The sequence below is a fragment of the Somniosus microcephalus genome, chromosome 23 (assembly GCF_052327205.1).
Source record: "Somniosus microcephalus isolate GS21.2 chromosome 23, FLI_Smic_1.0, whole genome shotgun sequence".
Lineage (NCBI taxonomy): Eukaryota > Metazoa > Chordata > Chondrichthyes > Squaliformes > Somniosidae > Somniosus > Somniosus microcephalus.
This window is the reverse complement of record NC_141009.1, coordinates 4111215-4127176: the sequence shown is the minus strand read 5'-3', so window position 1 is coordinate 4127176 and position 15962 is coordinate 4111215. Positions and strand designations below refer to the sequence as shown.

At 53.9% G+C, this 15962-nt stretch overlaps 2 protein-coding genes across 3 annotated transcripts in view; one reads left to right on the top strand and one right to left on the bottom strand.

Moving 5' to 3' along the window:
• Positions 1 to 247: 247 nt before the first annotated feature.
• LOC147101571 (endosome-associated-trafficking regulator 1-like) lies at positions 248 to 9004 on the bottom strand. The gene is made up of 3 exons (XM_085965239.1): positions 8895 to 9004; positions 1891 to 2012; positions 248 to 851 (listed from the first exon to the last, which is right to left on the bottom strand). The coding sequence occupies exons 1-3, from the start codon at positions 8914 to 8916 to the stop codon at positions 360 to 362; spliced, it is 636 nt and encodes a 211-aa protein (XP_085821365.1). The 5' UTR covers positions 8917 to 9004; the 3' UTR covers positions 248 to 359.
• A 7-nt stretch (positions 9005 to 9011) lies between these two features.
• pmpca (peptidase, mitochondrial processing subunit alpha) overlaps positions 9012 to 15962 on the top strand; it is a 65379-nt gene continuing 58428 nt past the window's right edge. For both annotated transcript variants that reach the window (XM_085965236.1, XM_085965235.1), the window contains exons 1-3: positions 9012 to 9078; positions 9205 to 9404; positions 14143 to 14222. In XM_085965236.1, coding sequence (XP_085821362.1) covers positions 9032 to 9078; positions 9205 to 9404; positions 14143 to 14222 — 327 coding nt within the window. In that variant the 5' untranslated portion in view covers positions 9012 to 9031. The remainder of the gene's footprint in view (positions 9079 to 9204; positions 9405 to 14142; positions 14223 to 15962) is intronic.

Sequence of the window (15962 nt, the reverse complement as noted above, 5' to 3'; positions counted from 1 at the left end):
AAAGGTGCTATATAAATGCATGTTGCTGTTGTTGTAGTGGTTCTGCTATAACCAGTTACACCTCCTCTGGACCTATCTTTTGTTTCTTTATTGTCCCCTGACTATCCCCTCTCGCCTTGCACCATGGCCATTTCATCTCTCCTGCCCTCCACCCTCCCACAGACCGTCCCTTTTGTTCTTTACTTCTTTACTTCCACCCCCCGCTTTCCCTGCCTCTGTACTTGCTTAAAAACTTTCAACTCTCGAACTTCTTCCAGTTCTGACGGAAGATCATCGAGCTGAAACGTTGACTCGGTTTCTCTCTCTGCACAGATGCTGCCCGACCGGCCGAGTGCTGTCCAGCGTTTTCTGTTTTTAATTCATATTTCCAGCATCCGCAGTATTTTGCTTTTGCTTGAACTTACCTTCTCATTGCTCAAGAGCTGACTTTGATAGAGGACTTCCCCGACCAAGTCGAAATGATCCGTCGGAGGGTCATGCTCGTTGCAAGGGGGCCCGAGTTGTGAGGCCGTGTCCCCTTCGATATAATCCTCCTCCTCCTCTCCCTCCTCCTCCTCCTCCTCGTCCACTTGCCACTCAGACGATGCATACTGGCCGCTGTCCTGCGGAAGCTCGGCGGGGCTCAGGGTCAGCGGAGCGTAGGACACCCCGTGAAGCGAGTCAGAGAAGCTGAACTCGTGAGCGGCCTCGATAACGGCGGGTTGGTAGGTTTCACTCCAGTCGTCATCCTCCTCATCCAGCGAAGGACTGTGGGCCGTCGGATCTGGGAAATAGCGCTCCGGAAAATTCAGACTCAGGCTCAGTCCTTTGGGGGTAGTCACACCCACATCAAAGGGAATTCCTGTGGAGTTCTGCGGGGAAAAGGGATGGACAGGCAAGTGAAAAAACACCAAAAGCGGAACTTGCAGAAAATAAAAGCGGTCACATAGAATCAGTCACATTCCCGAGGATTTGCGTCTATTGATTAAAAAACTAAAATGGTTAGCGTTGTAGATCAGTTCGACGACCAATACAGGGGCATCAACTTCAATAATTACAGTACGACTAGTTAGAATCATAGAATTTACCGCACAGGAGGCCATTCGGCCCATCATGCCTGTGCCGGCTCTTTGGTCGAGCTCTCCAATTAGTCCCACTCCCCCGCTCTTTGCCCAGAGCCTCGCAAATATCTTTTTCAAGTATTTCTCCAATTCCCTTTTGAAAGTTACTGCTGAACCTCCTCAAGCCCTACAACAGCTACCCCCTGCACTCCCCTGCCCACCCCCACGGTGAGATCTCTGCGCTCCTCCAATTCTGGCCTCGACCATCCCCGATTTCCATCGCTCCACCATTGGCGGCCGGACCTTCAGCTGCCGGGGCCCCGAGCTCTGGAATTCCCTCCCTAAACCTCTCCGCCTCTCTGTCCTCCTTTAAATCGTTCCTTAAAACCGACCCACCTGTCCTAATATCTCCCCATGTGGCTCGTTGTCAAGTTTTGCTTGATAATCGCTCCTGTGAAGCGCATTGGGACAGAAGAACACAAGAAATAAGAGGAGTAGGCCATTCGGCCCCTCGAGCCTCCTCCGCCATTCAATTCCACTTTCCCGCCTGATCTCTATATCCCTCGATTCCCCGAGAGTCTAAAAATCTATCGATCTCAGCCTTGAATATACTCAATGACTCAGCCTCCACAGCCTCTGGGGGAGAGAATTCCAAAGCTTCACAACCCTCTGAGTGAAGAAATTCCTCCTCATCTCAGTCCTAAATGGCCGACCCCTTATCCTGAGACTGACCCCTGGTTCTAGACTCTCCAGCCAGGGGGAAACAACCTCTTGGCATCATGTTTTTGACTATGTTAAAGGCACTGTATAAGTGTACGTCGTTGCTCTGAGCGTGTGGGCTGTTCAGCACCTTCGGCTCCTGACGTGTCTTGTTTTTCAGCTCTTTCCCGTTTGCTGTTGATCGACTTTTGATCTTGACAAACTCCTTAAAGGAGAAGGGATTGGCTTCATCAGCGTCCTCTTCCTCTTCACCTGGATGCAGTAAAAGAAAATTAAATGACACTGCTCCATAAACGTATCGTGAAATGGTGCTGAATGAGCGGATCCTGGTCGGGGCAGCGTTGGATTGCTAGACCTGGCCTCAGACCCCTGGGATAGGGAGGGGAAAAATCAGCCTGGGCTCCTGCTCCAGCCACGGTCCACTGGCTCATGCTGGCAAGTGCCTGAGTGGACGATGGGTTCCCTGCCCACTCCCCATGACAAATAGCCCTGTGCTATTTACTACAGTGTCAGCCATGGCTCAATGGACAGCACTCTCACCTCTCAGTCAGAAGGTCGTGGGTTCGAGCCCATCTCCAGAGACGTAAGCCCCAAATCCAGGCTGACCCGCCCAGTTCAGTACTCAGGAAGTGTTGCACTGTCGGAGGGGCAGTACTGAGGGAGCGCCGCACTGTCGGAGGGCAGTACTGAGGGAGCGCCGCACTGTCGGAGGGGCAGTACTGAGGGAGCGCCGCACTGTCGGAGGGCAGTACTGAGGGAGCGCCGCACTGTCGGAGGGGCAGTACTGAGGGAGCGCCGCACTGTCGGAGGGGCAGTACTGAGGGAGCGCCGCACTGTCGGAGGGGCAGTACTGAGGGAGCGCCGCACTGTCGGAGGGGCAGTACTGAGGGAGCGCCGCACTGTCGGAGGGGCAGTACAGAGGGAGCGCCGCACTGTCGGAGGGGCAGTACTGAGGGAGCGCCGCACTGTCGGAGGGGCAGTACTGAGGGAGCGCCGCACTGTCGCAGGGGCAGCACTGAGGGAGCGCCGCACTGTCGGAGGGGCAGTACTGAGGGAGCGCCGCACTGTCGGAGGGGCAGTACTGAGGGAGCGCCGCACTGTCGGAGGGGCAGTACTGAGGGAGCGCCGCACTGTCGGAGGGGCAGTACTGAGGGAGCGCCGCACTGTCGGAGGGGCAGTACTGAGGGAGCGCTGCACTGTCGGAGGGGCAGTACTGAGGGAGCGCCGCACTGTCGGAGGGGCAGTGCTGAGGGAGTGCTGCACTGTCGGAGGGGCAGTACTGAGGGAGTGCTGCACTGTCGGAGATGCTGTCTTTCGGATGAGTTGTTAAACCGAGTCCCCGTCTGCCCTCTCAGGTGAACGAAAAAGATCCTACGGCACTATTTCTAAGAAGAGCAGGGAGTTCTGTTCAGTTTCCTGACCAATATTTATCCCTCAAGCAACATCAGCAAAAAACAGCTGATCTGGTCATTGTCACATTTCTGTTTGTGGGATCTTGCTGTGCAAATTGGTTCCCGTGTTTCGTACATTACAGTAATTGTGACTACACTTCAAAAAAAAAATTTAATTGGCTGTAAATCGCTTTAGGATAACCTGAGGTTGTGAAAGATGCTATATCAATGCAAGTTCTTTCTTTCTTTCTGTTCAAACATTTCTGGATTGGGGTCTCCCACCACATATCGACACACTCCCGGGGACCCCCTGTAAATACTGACACACTCCCGGGGACCCCCTGTAAATACTGACACACTCCCGGGGACCCCCTGTAAATACTGACACACTCCCGGGGACCCCCTGTAAATACTGACACACTCCCGGGGACCCCCTGTAAATACTGACACACTCCCGGGGACCCCCTGTAAATACTGACACACTCCCGGGGACCCCCCTGTAAATACTGACACACTCCCGGGGACCCCCAGTAAATACTGACACACTCCCGGGGACCCCCTGTAAATACTGACACACTCCCGGGGACCCCCTGTAAATACTGACACACTCCCGGGAACCCCCTGTAAATACTGACACACTCCCGGGGACCCCCTGTAAATACTGACACACTCCCGCGGACCCCCTGTAAATACTGACACACTCCCGGGGACCCCCTGTAAATACAGACGGACTCCCGGCGACCCCCTGTAAATACTGACACACTCCCGGGGATCCCCTGTAAATACTGACACACTCCCGGGGACCCCCTGTAAATACTGACACACTCCCGGGGACCCCCTGTAAATACTGACACACTCCCGGGGACCCCCTGTAAATACTGACACACTCCCGGGGACCCCCTGTAAATACTGACACACTCCCGGGGACCCCCTGTAAATACTGACACACTCCCGGGGACCCCGTGTAAATACTGACACACTCCCGGGGACCCCCTGTAAATACTGACACACTCCCGGGGACCCCCTGTAAATACTGACACACTCCCGGGGACCCCGTGTAAATACTGACACACTCCCGGGGACCCCCTGTAAATACTGACACACTCCCGGGGACCCCCTGTAAATACTGACACACTCCCGGGGACCCCCTGTAAATACTGACACACTCCCGGGAACCCCCTGTAAATACTGACACACTCCCGGGGACCCCCTGTAAATACTGACACACTCCCGGGGACCCCCCTGTAAATACTGACACACTCCCGGGGACCCCCTGTAAATACTGACACATTCCGGGGACCCCCCCTGTAAATACTGACACACTCCCGGGGACCCCCTGTAAATACTGATACACTCCCGGGGACCCCCTGTAAATACTGACACACTCCCGGGGACTCCCTGTAAATACTGACACACTCCCAGGGAGCCCCTGTAAATACTGACACACTCCCGGGGCCCCCTGTAAATACTGACACACTCTGGGGGACCCCCTGTAAATACTGACACACTCCCGGGGACCCCCTGTAAATACTGACACACTCCCGGGGACCCCCTGTAAATACTGACACACTCCCCGGGGACCCCCCTGTAAATACTGACACACTCCCGGGGACCCCCTGTAAATACTGACACACTCCCGGAGACCCCCTGTAAATACTGACACACTCCCGGAGACCCCCTGTAAATACTGACACACTCCCGGGGACCCCCTGTAAATACTGACACACTCCCGGGGACCCCCTGTAAATACTGACGCACTCCCGGGGACCCCCTGTAAATACTGACACATTCCCGGGGACCCCCTGTAAATACTGACACACTCCCGGGGACCCCCTGGAAATACTGACACACTCCCGGGGACCCCCTGTAAATACTGACACACTGCCGGGGACCCCCTGTAAATACTGACACACTCCCGGGGACCCCCTGTAAATACTGACACACTCCCGGGGACCCCCTGTAAATACTGACACACTCCCGGGGACCCCCTGTAAATACTGACACACTCCCGGGGACCCCCTGTAAATACTGACACACTCCCGGGGACCCCCTGTAAATAGTGACACACTCCCGGGGCCCCCTGTAAATACTGACACACTCCCGGGGACCCCTGCAAATACTGACACACTCCCGGGGACCCCCTGTAAATACAGACACACTCCCGGGGCCCCCTGTAAATACTGACACACTCCCGGGGACTCCCTGTAAATACTGACACACTCCCGGGGACCCCCTGTAAATACTGACACACTCCCGGGGACTCCCTGTAAATACTGACACACTCCCGGGGACCCCCTGTAAACACTGACACACTCCCGGGGACCCCCTGTAAATACTGACACACTCCCGGGGACCCCCTGTAAATACTGATACACTCCCGGGGACCCCCTGTAAATACTGACACACTCCCGGGGACTCCCTGTAAATACTGACACACTCCCAGGGAGCCCCTGTAAATACTGACACGCTCCCGGGGCCCCCTGTAAATACTGACACACTCTGGGGGACCCCCTGTAAATACTGACACACTCCCGGGGACCCCCCTGTAAATACTGACACACTCCCGGGGACCCCCTGTAAATACTGACACACTCCCGGGGACCCCCTGTAAATACTGACACACTCCCGGGGACCCCCTGTAAATACTGACACACTCTGGGGGACCCCCTGTAAATACTGACACACTCCCGGGGACCCCCCTGTAAATACTGACACACTCCCGGGGACCCCCCTGTAAATACTGACACACTCCCGGGGACCACCTGTAAATACTGACACACTCCCGGGGACCCCCCTGTAAATACTGACACACTCCCGGGGACCCCCCTGTAAATACTGACACACTCCCGGGGACCCCCCTGTAAATACTGACACACTCCCGGGGACCCCCCTGTAAATACTGACACACTCCCGGGGACCCCCTGTAAATACTGACACACTCCCGGGGACCCCCCTGTAAATACTGACACATTCCCGGGGACCCCCAGTAAATACTGACACACTCCCTGGGACCCCCTGTAAACACTGACACACTCCCTGGGACCCCCTGTAAATACTGACACACTCCCAGGGACCCGCTGTAAATACTGACACACTCTGGGGGACCCCCTGTAAATACTGACACACTCCCGGGGACCCCCTGTAAATACTGACACACTCCCCGGGGACCCCCCTGTAAATACTGACACACTCCCGGGGACCCCCTGTAAATACTGACACACTCCCGGGGACCCCCTGTAAATACTGACACACTCCCGGGGACCCCCTGTAAATACTGACACACTCCCGGAGACCCCCTGTAAATACTGACACACTCCCGGAGACCCCCTGTAAATACTGACACACTCCCGGGGACCCCCTGTAAATACTGACACACTCCCGGGGACCCCCTGTAAATACTGACACACTCCCGGGGACTCCCTGTAAATACTGACACACTCCCGGGGACTCCCTGTAAATACTGACACACTCCCGGGGACTCCCTGTAAATACTGACACACTCCCGGGGAGCCCCTGTAAATACTGACACACTCCCGGGGACCCCCTGTAAATACTGACACACTCCCGGGGAGCCCCTGTAAATACTGACACACTCCCGGGGACCCCCTGTAAATACTGACACACTCCCGGGGACCCCCTGTAAATACTGACACACTCCCGGGGACCCCCTGTAAATACTGACACACTCCCGGGGACCCCCTGTAAATACTGACACACTCCCGGGTACCCCCCTGTAAATACTGACACACTCCCGGGGACCCCCCTGTAAATACTGACACACTCCCGGGGACCCCCTGTAAATACTGACACACTCCCGGGGACCCCCTGTAAATACTGACACACTCCCGGGGACCCCCTGTAAATACTGACACACTCCCGGGGACCCCCTGTAAATACTGACACACTCCCGGGGACCCCCTGTAAATACTGACACACTCCCGGGGACCCCCTGTAAATACTGACACATTCCCGGGGACCCCCTGTAAATACTGACACACTCCCGGGGACCCCCTGTAAATACTGACACACTCCCGGGGACCCCCTGTAAATACTGACACACTCCCGGGGACCCCCTGTAAATACTGACACACTCCCGGGGACCCCCTGTAAATACTGACAGACTCCCGGGGACTCCCTGTAAATACTGACACACTCCCCGGGGACCCCCCTGTAAATACTGAGACACTCCCGGGGACCCCCTGTAAATACTGACACACTCCCGGGGACCCCCTGTAAATACTGACGCACTCCCGGGGACCCCCTGTAAATACTGACACATTCCCGGGGACCCCCTGTAAATACTGACACACTCCCGGGGACCCCCCTGTAAATACTGACACACTCCCGGGGACCCCCTGTAAATACTGACACACTCCCGGGGCCCCCTGTAAATACTGACACACTCTGGGGGACCCCCTGTAAATACTGACACACTCCCGGGGACCCCCCTGTAAATACTGACACACTCCCGGGGACCCCCTGTAAATACTGACACACTCCCGGGGACCCCCTGTAAATACTGACACACTCTGGGGGACCCCCTGTAAATACTGACACACTCCCGGGGACCCCCCTGTAAATACTGACACACTCCCGGGGACCCCCCTGTAAATACTGACACACTCCCGGGGACCCCCTGTAAATACTGACACACTCCCGGGGACCCCCCTGTAAATACTGACACACTCCCGGGGACTCCCTGTAAATACTGACACACTCCCGGGGACTCCCTGTAAATACTGACACACTCCCGGGGACTCCCTGTAAATACTGACACACTCCCGGGGAGCCCCTGTAAATACTGACACACTCCCAGGGACCCCCTGTAAATACTGACACACTCCCGGGGAGCCCCTGTAAATACTGACACACTCCCGGGGACCCCCTGTAAATACTGACACACTCCCGGGGACCCCCTGTAAATACTGACACACTCCCGGGGACCCCCTGTAAATACTGACACACTCCCGGGTACCCCCCTGTAAATACTGACACACTCCCGGGGACCCCCCTGTAAATACTGACACACTCCCGGGGACCCCGTGTAAATACTGACACACTCCCGGGGACCCCCTGTAAATACTGACACACTCCCGGGGACCCCCTGTAAATACTGACACACTCCCGGGGACCCCCTGTAAATACTGACACACTCCCGGGGACCCCCTGTAAATACTGACACACTCCCGGGGACCCCCTGTAAATACAGACACACTCCCGGGGATCCCCCTGTAAATACTGACACACTCCCGGGGACCCCCTGTAAATACAGACACACTCCCAGGGATCCCCCTGTAAATACTGACACACTCCCGGGGACCCCCTGTAAATACAGACACACTCCCGGGGACCCCCTGTAAATACAGACACACTCCCGGGGACCCCCTGTAAATACTGACACACTCCCGGGGATCCCCCTGTAAATACTGACACACTCCCGGGGACCCCATGTAAATACTGACACACTCCCGGGACCCCCTGTTAATACTGACACACTCCCGGGGACCCCCTGTAAATACTGACACACTCCCGGGGACCCCCTGTAAATACTGACACTCTCCCAGGGACCCCTGACCTTATTTCTCACTGACCCTGGCAGTGACTCTTGCTCCACTGAGGGGTATTCATATGAGGGGGGGGGGGTTAAAGGTCAAGTTGGGGCCCAGCAAGAGGCAGAGCCCCCGCCCTCCCGCTGCAGGGACCATCGCATCCCCCGAGGCCCACTGTCCGCGGCCGGCCTCACCTTGCGATCCCCGGGAGCTCATCCTCGCCCCGCAGGCCCGGTTGCCAGACGGTTGTCAAGAGCCGGCCTCTGACCCCGGAAGCGGTTTCCCCCGCCCCCTCTGGAGGCGGCCGGAAGTTGACCCGCCCTTACCCAAGATGGCGGCGCGCATGGCGAGGCTGAGGCGGTGGAGCCAAGCGGGCAGGTAAAAGGCCGCGGAGGGCGGCCCCGGGCTCTGCTGTGCTCTGTCCCCCGGGCCGGCTCTCGTTGCCCCGCTCGGGGGCTGTTGGTGGGTGTCAGTGAAATTTAACTCCCTCTCTCTGTGTTGCAGGTGCGGCCTAGTCGGCGTCAGGCGCTACTCGAGCGCCGGGTACCCCGCCGTGCCGCTCTCCACCCCGCTGCCCAACCTGCCCAAGCCGCTGTTCGCCGCGGCCGGCGGCCACGACAAGCACGAGACGCGGATCACGGTGCTCGGGGACGGGCTGCGCGTCGCCTCGCAGGACAAGTTCGGCCAATTCTGCACCGTGGGGGGTGAGTGCGGGGGTCAGGGGTCACCGGGAGCCTGCAGAATCTCAGCCCCGCAATAAAACACATGATCTGGTCATTATCACACTGCTGTTTGTGGGAGCTTGCCTTGCGCAAATTGGCTGCTGAGTTTCCAACATTGCAGCAGTGACCACACTTCACAAAGTACTTCATTGGTTGTGAACGTCCTGAGGTGGTGAAAGGTGCTGTAGAAATGTAAGTTCTTTATTGAGGAAGCGCTGCCCTGTCGGAGGTGCCGTCTTTCAGATGAGACATTAAACTGAGGCTCCGTCTGCTCTCAAGTGGACGTAAAAGATCCCACGGCTACTATTTCTAAGAAGAGCAGGGGAGTTATCACCGGTGTCCTGGCCAATGTTTATAGAAACATAGAAGATAGGAGCAGGAGTCGGCCATTCAGCCCCTGGAGCCTGCTCCGCCATTCAATGAGATCATGGCTGATCATCCAAATTCAGTACCCTGTCCCTGCCTTCTCCCCATATCCCTTGATCCCTTTAGCCTTAAGAAATATATCTAACTCCTTCTTGAATATATTTAACGAATTGGCCTCCACTGCCTTCTGTGGTAGAGAATTCCACAGGTTCACCACTCTCTGGGTGAAGTAATTCCTCCTCATCTCTGTCCTAAATGGCTTACCCCTTATCCTTAGACTGTGACCCCTGGTTCTGGACTCCCCGGCCATCAGGAACATTCTTCCTGCATCTAGTCTGTCTAGTCCTGTTAGAATTTTATAAGTTTCAATGAGATTGGGTCGGAGCGATCATAATATGATAGAATTCTTCATTAAGATGGAGAGTGAAGTAGTTGACTCCGAGTCTAGGCTCCTGAATTTAAATAAAGGAAACTACAATGGTATGAGGCGCGAGTTGGGTAGGATTGATTGGGGAATGTTACTCTAAGGGTTGATGGTGGATAGGCAATGGCAAACATTCAAAGATCGCATGGATGAACTACAGAATTTGTTCATCCCTGTATGGCATAAAAATAAAACAAAAAAGGTGACTCAACCGTGGCTAACAAGGGAAATTAGGGATAGCATAAGATCCAAGGAGAGGACATATAAATTGGCCAGAAAAAGCAGTAAACCTGAGGATTGGGAGCAGTTTAGGATTCAGCAAAGGAGGACAAAGGGATTAATTAAGAGGGGGAAAATAGAGTGAGAGTAAGCTTGCAGAGAACATAAAAACTGACTGTAAAAGCTTTTATAGATATGTGAAAAGAAGAAGATTGGTGAAGTCAAGCGTCGGTCCCTTGCAATCAGAATCAGGGGAATTTATAATGGGGAACAAAGAAATGGCAGACCAATTAAATACATACTTTGGTTCTGTCTTCACAAAGGAGGACACAAATAACCTCCCAGAGATGTCAGGGAACATAAGGTCTAATGAGAGGGAGGAACTGAAAGAAATCAGTATTTGTAGGGAAATGGTATTGGGGAAATTGACGGGATTGAAGGCCGATAAGTCCCCAAGGCCTGATAATCTACATCCTAGGGTACTTAAGGAAGTGGCCCTAGAAATAGTAGATACATTGCTGGTCATCTTCTAAAATTCGCTAGACTCTGGATTGGAGGGTAGCTAATGTTACCCCACTATTCAAAAAAGGTGGTAGAGAGAAAATGGGGAATTATAGTAAGCCTGACATCGGTAGTGGGGAAAATGCTAGAGTCCATTATAAAAGATGTAATAACAGAGCACTTGGAAAACAACAGGATCGGACAAAGCCAACATGGATTTACAAAAGGTAAATCGTGCTTGACTAATCTACTGGAATTTTTTGAGGATGTAACTGGTAGAATAGATAAGGGAGAACCAGTGGATGTGGTGTATTTGGACTTTCAGAAGGCTTTCGATAAGGTCCCACATAAGAGATTAGCGTGTAAAGTTAAGGCACATGGGATTGGGGGCAAGGTACTGACTTGGATAGAGAACTGGTTGGCAGACAGGAAGCAAAGAGTTGGAATAAACGGCTCTTTTTCCGAGTGGCAGGCAGTGACCAGTGGGGTACCGCAGGGATCGGTCCTAGGACCCCAGCTATTCACAATATATATTAATGATCTAGATGAGGGAACTAGATGTAATATCTCCAAGTTTGCAGATGACACAAAGCTGGGTGGGCGTGTGTGCTGTGAGGAGGATGCCGAGAAACTCCAGTATGATTTGGACAGGTTGGGTGATTGGGCAGAAGCATGGCAGATGCAGTATAATGTGGATAAATGCGAGGTTATCCACTTTGGTGGCAAAAACAGGAAGGCAGATTATTATCTGAACATAGATTGGGAGAAGGGGAAGTGCAACGAGACCTGGGTGTTCTTGTGCACCAGTCGCTGAAGGTAAGCATGCAGGTGCAGCAGGCGGTTAAGAAGGCAAATGGTATGTTGGCCTTCGTAGCGAGAGGGTTCGAGTACAGGAACAAGGATGTCTTGCTGCAGTTGTACAGGGCCTTGGTGAGACCACACCTTGAGTATTGTGTGCAGTTTTGGTCGCCTTATCTGAGGAAGGATGTTCTTGCCATGGAGGGAGTGCAGCGAAGATTCACCAGACTGATACCTGGGATGGCAGGAATGATGTATGAGGAGCAATTGGGTCAATTGGGCTTATCCCTCTATCAACATCACTAAAAACAGCAGAATGGAAGCAACCAGTTGTAAGAAAAATTTTCATTTATATAGCGCTTTTCCCGATCTCTGAACGTCCCAAATCGCTTTACAGCCAATTAACTACCTTTGAAGAGCATTCACTGCTGCAGTGCAGTAAATGCAGCAGCCAATTTGCGTACAGCAAGATCCCACAAACAGCAATGTGGTAAATGGCCAGATAAGAACTCCACTTCGAACAGTGGGGCATTGCTGTGTGCAAAATGGTTGCATTTCAGGAGTCTTTGAAATGCTTTGAGGCGTCAATAGCGAGACCGGCATTTATCGCCCTCGAGAAGGTGGTGGTGAGCCGTCGCTTAAACCGCTGCAGTCCGTGTGGTGAAGGTGCTCCCACAGTGCTGTTAGGTAGAGTTTTCCAGGATTTTGACCCAGCGACAATGAAGGAACGGCGATATATTTCCAAGTCGGGATGGTGTGTGACTTGGAGGGGAGCTTGGAGGTGATGGTGTTCCCCTGCGCCTGCTGCCCTTGTCCTTCTAGGTGGTAGAGATCGCGGGTTTGGGAGGTGCTCCCGAAGAAGCCTTGGTGAGTTGCTGCAGTCCATCTTGTAGATGGTACACACTGCAGCCACGGTGCGCCGGTGGTGGAGGGAGTGAATGTTTAAGGTGGTGGATGGGGTGCCAATCAAGTGGGCTGCTTTGTCCTGGATGGTGTCCAGCTTTTTGGGTGTTGTTGGAGCTGCACTCATCCAGGCAAGTGGAGAGTATTCCATCAAGCCTTTCTTTCTTTGTGACATTTTCAGTCATGTTTGACCCAAAGTGGTGTGGTCTGGTAAATCCACGAGTTTGGATTTCACACCAGAGGAAATGATTCTGTGGCAGGTTCACTGGTTTCAAAACTATTGGCTGGTGCCGATGCTGATCTCTAACCAGGTGCCTGGAGGTCACGTGAGGTTGTCCTGAGATTGAAACCTCTCCAGACTTCTCATTCGCCTCATACCAGTGAGAAATCCCGGGAGCCTGTCATCAGGACAGGGTATTTACTGTGTGAGAATTGTGCCCCGTATTAATCTGTGACACTACAACCGGGCAGTCTGAGAATTACCATACGAAAAATGGCGGTCAGGTAAAGGCCCTCTGGTCCATCCAGCCTATCCCAAACAGTCGTGATGTCTTGTGCATCACAATATAAACGCTCCCACCCCTCCCGAAACCATGTGATCTCCCGGGAGAGGCAGAAAAACAGATACAAACCCAGGGCAATTAGGGGGGAAAATCTGGACAATTCCTCTCCGACCCCCTTCAGCGATGGAAACTAATCCAGGAGATCGCTCTGGCCCTGATGAACGTCTTTTGTACGAGGTTGATCTCCGCCCGAGCTAGAAACTGGTTCAGCTCTCGCACGAAGGAATTCAGCGAACGGCGTCCACCGCACGAGCCGGCAGCCTGTTCCAGAGGTTCACTATTCTCTGGGGAAAGAAGAACCAACTCCTGACATCGAACCTAGATCGAGCTCTTTCATAACTTGGGATTGCGATCCCCTGGTCCCCCCCCAACCTATTTAATTGGAACAAACTGTCAACTGGGACCCAATCTATTCCCCGCGCCATCATTGTCACTACAGAACTGTATTGCAGTCTGACACTTTTTGTGCTGTCACTGTGACAGACTTGTGCGTGGGGTCCATGTGCGCAGGTTACCACTCAATTGAGTAGTTGCCATGTGTTGGGATTTCGGCTGCGGAGCCGTACAATGCCACCCTGTGGTACTGACTGCTTTATCACCGCTGTCCCAGTCCCTACACTCTGAGGGGGGTCATCACGTCCCCTTTTCCCGGTTGGTTTCTCTTTTCCTCATTCCAGTGTCTTTGCTTCATCTGCAGCCCCATGTTCATCCTCTGCCCCCCCCACCCCCGTCCTATCATTGGTGCCAGAGCCTTCAGCTGCCTGGGCCCTACTCCCTGGATCTCATCCCAGAATCTTTCCCTCATTCTACTTTTCACTCCCCCAGCTCTTGTGGCAATGCTTGGCATCTCTTTCACCTCTGTCCAGTGTCTTGGGGCTGTATTATTGCTACAGTAGGTGGGACGCTGGCTCGGAGTGAGTCTTATTAACAGGGTCGTGTCCTTCAGTTTTAGTGAATGCTGGATCGAGACACGAGGTAAAATATCCCAGCGGAATCTCCCACTTTCTGGAAAAGCTGGCATTTTCTGTAAGTATCTAAATACTCATTCCACGTTTTATCCAGAATCTTAAAGTGCTGGGTCATAAGTACAGTTTTTAAATTGTAAATAGATCTGCTCTCCTGAAGCTGCTGACACTGGCTGAGCTTCAGTCCTTCACCCAAGTAAAGATCATTGGAAAAAGAGGAGATGAGGAGAATGTTTTTCCGCAGCGAGTTGTTGTGATCTGGAACGCGCTGCCTGAAAGGGCGGTGGAAGCAGATTCAATAGTAACTTTCAAAAGGGAATTGGATAAATAGTTGAAAAGGAGAAATTTGCAGGGCTGTGGGGGAAGAGCAGGGGTGAGTGGGACTAATTGGAGAGCTCTTTCAAAGAGCCGGCACAGGCACGATGGGCCGAATGGCCTCCTTTGTGATTCTAAGTAACCAATCTCCATGTGTGACCCTGGACAGTGAATGTGGCCCAGGGGTATCACAACGGCCCGGCCCACACCCCACGCTCTCACATGCATTTTGCAGCGGGAGTTACACTGGACCGTGATCAGGGGTGGGGACGCTGGCTGATTTCCCCCTCCCCGATCGGTGATGTCAATACTGTTGCCCCAGTAACAGACAGGGATTGAATCCGAGTCTTTCCTGGGTAATTTCTTTTAAGCTGGCAGCTAAATCCCAGCAGTAGATATTGTAGTGTAGGTATACCCGGACTCCAGGGGTTAAATTGCGAGGAGAGATTACACAAACTAGGGTTGTATTCCCTGGAATTTAGATGGTTAAGGGGTGACGTGATCGAAGTTTTCAGGTTATTAAGGTGAACTGATGGGGTCGAGAGAGAGAAACTATTTCCACTGGCTGGGGAGTCTCGGACTAGGGGGCAGAGTCTAAAAATTAGGGCTAGGCCTTTCATAAGGACATAAGAATTAGGAGCAGGAGGCGGCCCCTCGAGCCCACTCCGCCACGCGGCCCCTCGAGCCCACGCGGCCCCTCGAGCCCGCTCCGCCACGCGGCCCCTCGAGCCCACGCGGCCCCTCGAGCCCACGCGGCCCCTCGAGCCCACGCGGCCCCTCGAGCCCACTCCACCACGCGGCCCCTCGAGCCCACGCGGCCCCTCGAGCCCGCTCCGCCACGCGGCCCCTCGAGCCCGCTCCGCCACGCGGCCCCTCGAGCCCGCTCCGCCACGCGGCCCCTCGAGCCCGCTCCGCCACGCGGCCCCTCGAGCCCGCTCCGCCATTCAATAAGATCATGGCTGATCAGCGACCTCAACTCCACTTTCCCGCCCGATCCCCAGATCTCGATTCCCCATAGAATCCAAAAATCTATCGATCTCTGTCTTGAATATACTCAATGACTGAGGCTCCACAGCCCTCTGGGGTAGAGAATTCCAAAGATTCACCGCCCTCTGTGTGAAGAAATTCCTCCTCATCTCAGTCCTAAATGGCCGACCCCTTATCCTGAGACTGTGACCCCTAGTTCTAGACACTCCAGCCAGGGGAAACATCCTCTCAGCATCTACCCTGTCAATCCCCCTCAGAATCTTGTATGTTTCAATGAGATCACCTCTCATTCTTCTAAACTCCAGAGAGTATCGGCCCAATCTACTCAATCTCTCCTCACAGGACAGCCCTCTCACCCCAGGAATCAGTCTCGTGAACCCTCGTTGTACCCCCTTTAAGGCAAATATATCCCTCGTCAGATAAGGAATCAGGAGTGAAGTTAGGAAGCACTTTTACACGCAAAGGGTGGTCGAAGTTTGGAACTCTCTTCCGCAAACGG